General features: G+C 39.2%; 1 protein-coding gene across 1 annotated transcript in view; it reads left to right on the top strand.

Moving 5' to 3' along the window:
• The first annotated feature begins 231 nt into the window (after nucleotides 1-231).
• The window catches only part of tyms (thymidylate synthetase), a 21,601-nt gene continuing 10,769 nt past the window's right edge, over nucleotides 232-11,063 (top strand). Inside the window, exon 1 of the mRNA XM_035519872.2 lies at nucleotides 232-597. Coding sequence (XP_035375765.1) covers nucleotides 372-597 — 226 coding nt within the window. The 5' untranslated portion in view covers nucleotides 232-371. The remainder of the gene's footprint in view (nucleotides 598-11,063) is intronic.

Below are 11,063 nucleotides of genomic sequence, written 5' to 3'. Positions count from 1 at the left end.
CATCACCAGAGCTTTTGTTTCAGACTGTTCTCTATATCTTGATATACAATTTAAGAAATATTAATCTACATTATTTATTTATTTATTTTTTACTACATTGCTACATCTTTGTATTTAAAGCAGTTTATATTTGTTGTCTGTTTCTTGTTCTAATAACTGAGTAATTGTATCGTTGGTTTATGATGCCAACTCCGAGTTAACAGTTCCGGGTAACTCAATGGTCATGTGCCTCCCAGCTTATTGTAAACATCCACAACGACGAAAAACGCGCGAAAATGTCATTTCCGTATAGGAAAACACTCGGACGGAAATAAACTACGTTCTTCTAACAGAGAGATATTTGTAGCTATATTTTATATAGTTTTAACATAATGCCGTCAACATCCGAAATTCAAACGTGCGTGTCACGTAAGGCAAGAGAAGCCGAAGGAAAGGCGCTCCGTGAAGAGAAAAAAGTAACAGTCTCCTTGTTTATTGACGAGCACGGGTATCTGGACCAGATTGAATACATTTTGCAAAATGGGGTAAGAAGAGGAGACCGTACAGGAACAGGAGTAATCTCCGTGTTTGGTCTGCAGGCCAGATATAACCTCCGAGGTGAGTTCCTTGAACGTTGCACGGTCTTTTTCGGCTTTCTAGGTTAGACACGTTGTAGCGAAGCTAGCCAGTTAGTTTTGCTTTTTATTGTTCAGATCCTCTTTTGCAATGTGCAAGAGTGACCACGGCCACAGCATCTACACACAAGTTAGGTTACGCTGTCCACGCGGAGGGTTGAGTGCGCGCCTACGTAATACATGTTTTCATTTCTTTATTTTTGGTGTGTTAGTATGGAAGAATATCAGTACCAAATGAAAATATAATACGCAAAATTTCGATGTATTCCTACATTTGAATTTAAATATTACATTCATACATGCAAGTTTGAGCTCAAAATTCCAATTCAGTAATTCCATTTACTTTGGCGATTTGGTGGACTTCTTTTGACATTTAACATTTCTCAGTTTGAATTAACATATTTCATGTGATCATGCAACAAAATGATAAATAAATGTCATTCAGCTAATATGCATTTGCACTCATTGACATCGCATTTGAAATGTAATTTTCAAACTCACCATGCTAGAAAGATGGCAAAATTCAACTGTTAAAGGAGAAACATCACCTCTCCTGTGCTCAGTCTGCATCAAACACTTTGATAAAGTGCAAACCAAGGTTTGCCACCTCAGTCAGCTAAATAGATTGCACATCTTTCCACCTCAGACAGCCAATCAGGCTGGGACTACAGCATACTAAGTAGAACAGGTGTCTTGTTTTAAAACATGGAGGCTGAAGTGTTTATTACAGTAACTCACCGAGTAGTACATGAGGTGGATGTTTAAACTGACTTAACCATAGTCGCAAAAACGCAGTGTTGACGTTGTAAATAAATATATACATACATGCATGCATGCATACAGCGTATCTCCTTTTCAGCTTGAAAATGAAAGAGATTTGGAATAATCCGGAATACGACCATCATCTTCCACAAAAACATAAAGACCTCAGGTACATTTTTATACACCTGATACGGCACTCCATTAGGCCCTGATGCAGAAATCGCCTTTATATGACGTGCCACGTCTTGAACCTCCCTCCACTTTAGTGGTCTAACATCCATTTGTCACTCTTTCACCCACTGGTGGAATATGTAGTGGCAACTTTCATCTCTTTTGACTCATCATTATCTGTATATAAATACCCTCAAAATACTCCTCTAATTCCCTTTTACCAACTTTTAAACTCCTTGATTTCTCTTTAGTAAATAAGGTCTTTACATTATTGAAAGGATTCCTAACGAGGACTGCCCTAGCACGCCGCTCCTCCTTCTTCCTTTTCCTCAAGATCTCTGCTCTCCTCAGCACCACCAGCCTATCCAGTCACCATCTGACACTCCCCCATTGGGTTACACTTTAGGGGTCCTCACGATGCATGGGGCACTCCACCTATAAGCTGAGATCCAGTTCTGTCTGATTTTCACCTTTTAGATGGATTGCCCCATGCAGCAATAGGCATAGTGTATCTCCTTGGTATATACCACACTTTAAGAGCTAACGTGAACACAATTGCCAGATTAACATAGTGTTGTCCCCCCAGTGTTCCACTGAGTTCTGGATGAAGGCCCTTATGGTCTTATGGACTTTATACAGGCTAGGAATTTGATTAGCCAGATGTGTCGCATTGAGTCATATGTTTTCATGTAGAAAATCCAGACAACGGGTAGATTATTTTGTCTGGTCTTGCAATTTTGGTGGCCTGCTCTATGTGCCAGTAGGTGGTGCTTTAAGGCTAGGTGGTGTTAACAGTCCCCTTCTGGGCAGTGCTCATGTGCTTGCACAAAGGCTCATTTATCTTGGTGGCTAGTATTCCTGACAAGATGGTTCATGTTGTAGACAGGCAGGTTATTGGTCTGTAGTTGGATTGTGTTTGGCCTTGTCCTTTTGTTAGCCAACCCAGATGCAACCCAGTTCATTTGTTTTGCTAGTCGGCCATGCAGAGCTATTATTTTTTTTAGCCTGTAGATATGGATCATGTCAGAGCTACAGGCTGCCAAGTTCATTTTTCTGACCTGCTTTTGGACATCATCTATTGTAATGTTGTTTTCTTGCTTTAAAAGATTGTGGTTCTCTGCTTTGAGATCTCATAATCATTGAGCATTGTCATTGAGATGCTTCATTCTCCCTTATGATCTTCCAGTACTGTTCTGTTTCAGCTTTGGGTGGCTCCACAGTCAGTGTTCTGTTGCACTGCAACTGAGAATACACTTTGTATGGTTCAGTGAGAGAGGCATTTACTCTTTTGGCTGCTGCTTTTTTGTGTATATCTGCAGTCTATATACCAGTGTTGTTAACTTATGTTTATCAGGTTCTATAGCCTCACGTATGGGCTAACAATTGTATTTCTTCTGTAGCCAGGCTCTTTCTTTGACCTTTATGCCCTTCCTCCTGCCCTTCGTAAATGTATTGAGTTGTCTTTTAGCTTTGTTTTCAGTGTCTGGTTCCAGTAGGCACAGTGGGAGTGGCCTGTGGCTTGTATTTTGTAGCCTAGGTTCTCAAGCCTTAATCAAGCAGCGACATGTAACAGTCTGTTGGTTTGTTATACTTGTTGTTGTGTTTATTGCTGCATTCATATCTGCTAGCATATTGTCTCACGGTAGCTTGCTACTAAGCCGGGAGAGCCTACAGCAATGGCTGACAGTATGGCTGTCTAAATTGTTTCTCCATTGCTGTAGGTATTTTGTCTAGGCGGTAATATTTACCCTTCATTTAATCAATCACCAGTGATGAGGCATCATTTCACAATGATTAGGTGCTAGTTAACTAATTGCTTGTATGAGTGTGGATGATGGTCTTTTTCTTAACAATAGTCCCCTAATGCACTTCATGTAGCCTCTTTCATTGGGTATGCTGCCATAGTAGCATTCTATTAGATCCATGTTGTTCAACCTTGTTGATCTATGGTTTGTTCCAGTAGCTCAGTGAAAGGCATTTTGGAGTACGGGAAAGTGTTGTTTGAGAATATAATGGTGTGATCTGAAAACGGTTTGATCTGTTTATTTTATAGAGCTTCAGAAAGTGATATGCTTAAACAAATATACATTTTTAACTGGATTTTCCCATCCTATTACTCCAAATTATTTCATTTTTTCTAATGTAGGATCATATCATATGCATACAGGGCAAAGTGTTCTTCAAGAATATAATTGAATGTCTTGATGATAATGATTTTGATATGTAAATTTTTATAGAGGAGCGAGAGAGAGAGAAGTAGGTATTTCATAGTTCTTTCCAGTACTTCAAATTTCTACAGTAAAAATACTTGAAAGTCATATTATGAATACATGGGAAAGTGTTCCAGAATATTTTGGAATGATTTGTTAACAACCTGATTTATTTTATAGAACTTGGAAAAATATCTACCGAATAGACATTTTACAGGATCCCATAACTCTGAATTCCTACTGTAAAACGCTGTGATCTTGTGAGTAGGGCAGTGATGAGGGCAGTGGTGGCTCAGTGGTTAAGGTACTAGTAACTGGAAAGTTGCTGGTTCAAGCCCCACCACTGCCACCTTTCCACTGTTGGGCCCCTGAGCAAGGCCCTTAACCCTCAGTTGCTCAAGTTGTACTCAGTCATAATTTTAAGCGGCTTTGGATAAAAATGTCAGCTAAATGCCATAAATGTAAAATTATTATATTTGAATGTGTTCTCCAAAAATATAGTGGAGTAATTTGAGTATAATTGAGTTATGATTTTTTTTAAATGGAATTTTAAGATGTACCACAGTGAACTGATTGGCCATTTGCAAAATGTAACCATAGAATTTCTATACATTTTCACAGTAAAAACAAGAAAATCTTCAGCAACTAAGAAATTGATCTTTAGAAATATAGTGGATTTAACTGAAGAGAGATTTCTTTTTAACAGGGAAGGTTTGAATTTCCAACATATTTTAGACTTGGGTTTGTTTGCCCCCTTCCTGATTTTTTTTTTTTTTTTTTTTTTTTTTTTTTTTTAATACATGTTTCACGCTTAATGTTTCAGATCATCAAACACATTTTGAATATTAGACAAAGATAACACAAGCCAACACAAAATGCAGTTTTTAAATGAAGGTTTTTATTATTAAGGGAAAAATCCAAACCTACATGGCCCTGTGTGGAAAAAGTGATTGCCCCCTAAACCTAATAACTGGTTGGGCCACCCTTAGCAGCAACAACTGCAATCAAGCGTTTGCGATAACTGGCAATGAGTCTTTTACAGTGCTGTGGAGGAATTTTGGCCCACTCATCTTTGCAGAATTGTTGTAATTCGGCCACATTGGAGGGTTTTCGAGCATGAACTGCCTTTTTAAGGTCCTGTCACAGCATCTCAATCGGATTCAGGTCAGGGCTTTGTGTAGGCCACTCAAGTCTTCATTTTGTTTTTCTTAAGCCATTCAGAGGTGGACTTGCTGGTGTGTTTTGGATCATTGTCCTGCTGCAGAACCCACGTGCGCTTCAGTCTGAGGTCACAAACAGATGGCCGGACATTCTCCGTCAGGATTTTTTGGTAGACAGCAGAATTCATGGTTCCATTCACCACAGCAAGTCTTCTAGGTCCTGAAGCAGCAAAACAGCCCCAGATCATCACACTACCACCACCCATATTTTATTGTTGGTATGGTGTTCCTTTTCTGAAATGCTGTTACTTTTATGCCAGATGTAATGGGACATACACCTTCCAAAAAGTTCAACTTTTGTCTCGTCAGTCCACAGAGTATTTTCCCAAAAGTCTTGGGGATCCTCAAGATGTTTTCTGGCAAAACTGAGATGAGCCTTTATGTTCATTTTGCTCAGCGGTGGTTTTTCGTCTTGGAACTCTGCCATGCAGGCCATTTTTGCACAGTCTCTTTCTTATGGTGGAGTCATGAACACTGACCTTAACTGAGGCAAGTGAGGCCTGCAGTTCTTTGGATGATGATGTGGGGTCTTTTGTGACCTCTTGGATGAGTCGTGGCTGTGCTCTTGGGGTAATTTTGGTCAGCCGGCCACTCCTGGGAAAGTTCACCACTGTTCCATGTTTTCGCCATTTGTGGATAATGTCTCTCACTGTGGTTCGCTGGAGTCCCAAAGCTTTAGAAATGGCTTTATAACCTTTTTCAGACTGATGACTTTTTCACCAAAAAAAACGGCCATGTAGGTTTGGATTTCTTTCCCCCCTTATTAATAAAAACCTTCATTTAAAAACTGCAATTTGTGTTTACTTGTGTTATCTTTGTCTAATATTTAAATTTGTTTGATGATCTGAAACATTTAAGCGTGACAAACATGCAAAAAAAAATATCAGGAAGGGGGCAAACACTTTTTCACACCACTGTATATTTTTGGTGTAAGATATTTTTAGTTAAGTTGTAATCAATCTTGCACTGAAAGTGAGAAACTTTCCTCCCTACCTCATTTCACAAACGGGCTACTATAATACAGGATGTGGCCGTGTAATCATACCTTTAGTTCAGATTGCGACTAAAGCTCACCAAGTGCATTGACATAACAGTGGTACGACAAGGAGGATGGCAGTAATACTGTGGATTTCCATGGGTACGGGAACAAAATTAAAAATAGTCCTGTGATTACAAAGGGAATGGGGATAAGCATTCCCGTGAAAACCTTATGAGAGGGGACTTCTACATAGTTTAATCCAAACATTTTTTTTTTTTATTGCATCCAGTAACTGACATAAGTGGCAATAATAAATGTACAGCAGCCGTATAGAAGACAATATTGAATGCAAAGAGGAATGTAAAACATAAAGGCTAGACAAGTGCCGATACAAAATTTTATCACGATAATTACCTGGCATTTTATCATGGTTTACGATCTCACAATATGGTAAAAATGAATCAGCCAAAGGGGAAAAAAAGAGTATGCTTGAAAAAACCCTAATTGTATTACTTCCTTTTGTACAGCACCACTGTGCTAGTAATGGCACAGCAGTTCTCATTTGTTTTCCAAAATCCCGGTTTTTCAGCTACTTGAATGGCCATCACTTTGGCAATAAAGTATGCTACTGATTGATTGAGATGGTATGCAGTGTTATTTAAACTTGACACATAACTAACAGCCACTGTCATGGTTACATTTAAAGATAGATAGTTGCTGGACATTTAACTTTTCTTAGTTAAACAGAAGTTTCACAAAAGTCCAATGACTTATGTTATCTTACTGTACTGTAATTACTATGTTTTTAAATAGGCTACAGGACAATGAACAGTAGCATTAGCTACAGTATACATACATCTTAACAATACACAGTGGCCTATCAGCATAGCATATGATATAAATCGTATCTGAGCAATTAGTGGTATAATGAGCTAATATAATGAGCTATGAATTTTCACAAACTAAGAACATGTTTTGGGGGAAGATAACAATCCACAGCTGACAATTTCATCAGTTTCTCCTCTGAACTACTGTTAGCCACTGTGCTAAAGTTTCTTGCCATACCACTGTTACCCACAGAAATATACTTAGCTAGCTAGCTTGCATGTTTCAGGTGAACTTGACAAGCATGGCACAAGGATCCACTATGATTTTTCCACCTACATCCACCACTGTTCATAAGGATTCATTCCTTCTTCATTTACCATTTACCAGTGTTTACAGTGAACTAATTGGAGATTAGCATGACATTATACAGGCTGCTTATTGCTCTTTTGCTGAAGTGCAGGGAGATTTTTAGTATTAAAAACCTAGCTAGCTAGCTATAGACTATAATATTACTAATGATAGTGCATACAGGACAGGGAAAATAGATGCACAGATGAATATTCCTTGCAATAAGCGCGTAACTACTAGCTAGCTGCATAATATTTCAAGCAGTAGAACACTCATCCTAGCCTGACCCATAGCCCAATACCCGTCAAGCCCCATTGGGTTTGGTCATGTTGGATACCTCAGATTCCAGCTAGCCAGAACTTTTACACATAACATTATAATTGGAAAAATATAACTTTTAAACCATTGCCATGCTGTTCAAATGGGATTGCAAGGTTACCTTAAGTGCACTGCTTTGAGTGATTATCATGGAGTTGTGCCATCATCCTGCTTGTGTTGGCTAACTTTGCTGCATTCCACACATGGGAAATTGCTGCGATCACTTGTCTATTTTTTTTTTCCCCATACTTCTGATTTAAACTTTTCTGATAGGGGGAAAAGTTCTGCGATCACGCCTTCTTCCAACATGCGCTGACATCTCTCTCTCTCTCTCTCTCTGGGTCCATCCAAATGCTACACAGTGCGCGAAAGCAGTACACAAGTACAGGTAGAGTGTCTGAAAATGTAGTATTCATTAAACAATATGCGAAAAAAAAAACCAGATAACACACTTAATTGGGAGACATTTTGAAGTTAGCGACCACAGCACTCAGTCCCCTGACTCTACTGGAACAGCAGAGGCCTTCGAACAAAAAATGGTGGAAAGATTGGAGTCGGCTGTGTACAAATGTAAGTAAGACACAACCAGAAAAATAAAAATGTAAAATGAAGAACTAAGGACTACAATGTCTAAAAAAAAATATTGAGTTATTGATTAACTCTGGGATTAAACTATTAAAAACAAATTGTGGAAACATTTTAAGAACTGTAATGAAATATCTTTAAAAAAAAAAAAAAAGTGATTTTCAAGTACGGACACTACATACAACAGTTTTGATCAATTTTGCACCATTAGTATGATCTCAGTATAACCAGTGAACCAAGAGCAAAAGTTTCCACTTGATATCATCAGTGCTCATAGGAAACCTGTATGCAATAATGAACTGGGAGCCAGTGTAGGTTTATTAACTTGGAGTTATGTGTTCCCATGATCTACTGTGCATGAGAACTCTTGCCGCTGAACTCTGCACGTGTTGGAGCTTCTTGAGAACTTGCAGGGAGCCAAACAAGAACTTTTGGAACTGCAACTGAGTTGCAGTAATCCAGTCTACATTTAATAAAAGCATCAGTTAGTTTCATCTACAGAATTGGGGAGAGAGGGATACAGCCTGGAGATATTTTTAAGGTGGAAAAAGAATATGAGCCTCGAAACAGTGTAGAGTCCATGAAAACACCAAGGTTATGAACTTGAGTCACAGAGGACGTGATTAAACCCAGGATAGAGTGGGTTGACCTTTTTTTTTTTTTTTTTTTTTTTTTTTTTTGAGAGAGAGTATAAGGGGATGCTATGAGATTGGCTTCAGATTAAGTGCTATTTAGTTTGAGGAAATTCAAGACCATCCAGTTTTTAATGTTAACCAGGCAGCTAATCATTGAGTCAGGAGGCAGTGAATGGGCTTGGTGCAGATGTAGATTTGAGCATCATCAAACAAGTAGATTATGAAAAGAACTGAACTGTGGGACACCATGAAATATCTGACTTGAAGCTGCCTGCCAAGTATGACACTTTGTTGCCTGTAGGTGAGATATGATCTAAACCATGCAATTGCTGTGTTTGTGACACCAGATCAGGTAACTAACCTATGCAACAACATCATGAAAGACTGTATGAAACACTTCAGTAAGATCAAGGAGGACAAGGATGTTAACTAGACCAGCATTTGCTGCCAACAACAGATCATTCATGACCCTTACCAGAGCAGTTTCTGTGCTTTGATTTACTCTGAATCCAGACTGAAACGGCTCAGAAAGGTTGATGGGAAGTCAGATGATCGTGGAGTTGGGCAGACACTGCATGTTCCAGTATCTTACTGAGGAAAGGTTAATTGTTATTCTTAATTATTAAGATTATGGGGGTCAAGGTCTGACTTCTTCAGGAGTGGGGTAATAGCAGCTACTTTTAAGTTGGGAGGAACATAGTCTGAGCTAAGTGAGGAACTGATGATCGTGGTGATGAGTGGGCAAAGTGAGGGCTGAAAAGCTTTAATCTAAGATACAAGTAGTTGCTTTACAGCCATTAATAAGCCTGGCTACAAAACTCTCATTGACCTGGTGAAAATTGGAAAGATGGTTAACAAAAGGGGGTGAGGCAAAGTGAGATCTAAGGGGCCAGAAAGACATCTGAAAATTTGAGTAAATGTTGCTAACTTTCTTATTAAATAAAACCAAGAAGTCATTAAAGACGGCTGTTGAAGGGGTTAAAGAGAACCTGCAAGGAGGCTGCAGAAACTTAATTGTAGAGGGCTCTTGGATTACTGCAGCAGTTGGTAAATTTGGTGGAGGGAAAGTCTGCCTTTGCTTTTTGTAGAGCAATTTTGTAGAACAATTTGTTCTTTATAAGCAACTGCATGAACTGTCAGTTAGGTTTCTTACTAAGGCACTACAGTTGACAGCCTCTTGCTTTCATTAACCTGAGCGGTGATGTAAACCACGGAAGGTTGTTGGGTAAATGGACACACTTTGGGCCTTATATATAGAATGGTGAAGAACTGGTATGTGTCTCATCCACATACAGAAACCCAGGATGTCGCTTCATTCATTGCCCGGTTGCTATATAAGATGAACTTCGTGTTCATGTGTATGGCAGAGACAGGCAAAATGGACCAGTCAGCAGTTCTAAGGAGTTGTAGCAGTAAAGAATGGTCAACTGACCACTGGGTAGTAGAGGGAACAGCAATTTAAGCTTCATATGAGCAGTAGTGATGCAAGATGGTTTCCCATGAGCAGGAGCTGGATCAGTGCACAGACAACCCCGATCCTCAAGTATATACCTTCCTGTTCTTCAGTAATCTTGTTTCATGCACAGACCCAGGATACCAATCAAAAATATCTAGAAACTTTCCCTGGTGGTCATGGATTGCTTGCAGTGGAAAAGCTTCCTGTTGATGTAGCACAGTGCGTTGGTGGATGGGGGTTTCACGCAGGTGTGGCATGTGTCGATGGCACCAGCTGTCACTCTGAAAGATGCAGATCCAGCTAAGTAAGCAAACACTGCTCCTACCTCTTCTAGTTCATCCTCAGTAGGTAAGGTGAGGACCCTCATGATCCCACTGACAGTCTTACTTACTCTGTGCACAATGTTGTGCAAAGCTGATTTGGGTTTGGCAAAGGCTCGTGAGACCACGTGATGGGACGCTGCATGTGCCAGCCAGTACAGGAACACCAACACCTCAGTGACCCTGCTCCACCCATGGTCGGTCTCATGCCTTAATGTAGCAGTTAGTGGGGCAGTGGAAAAACTGAAATACAGCTGTGTTCAGATGACAATATGATGTCAAGTTTTGTGAATGCTGTGAATCAATGTATATAGTTTTGTTAATTTATGTTTACTATTATGTCTTTGCTTATGTTTTATCTAATTATATTTTTGTGGTTGTTCTTATCCAATTTATCTAAAAAATTATTTGAAAATAAATTGCTTTGCATGTCCTCACTCAGAAGCTATTCTTTAATCTTTCTAATGGAGTTATTAAATGTGACTGTCATTTTGGCATTTATTTTTACTGTATTACTGTCAGGGAACCAGCCCACATTTGCACCATATTTATTAGAATCAAGGATGCTGCACAATGGAAGTAAACAGTAGTACAAATGTAGCAGCATGCATACATTA

This window comes from Electrophorus electricus, chromosome 13 (genome assembly GCF_041902795.1).
Source record: "Electrophorus electricus isolate QZ-2024a chromosome 13, ASM4190279v1, whole genome shotgun sequence".
Lineage (NCBI taxonomy): Eukaryota > Metazoa > Chordata > Actinopteri > Gymnotiformes > Gymnotidae > Electrophorus > Electrophorus electricus.
This window is presented reverse-complemented; position numbering and strand designations above follow the sequence as displayed.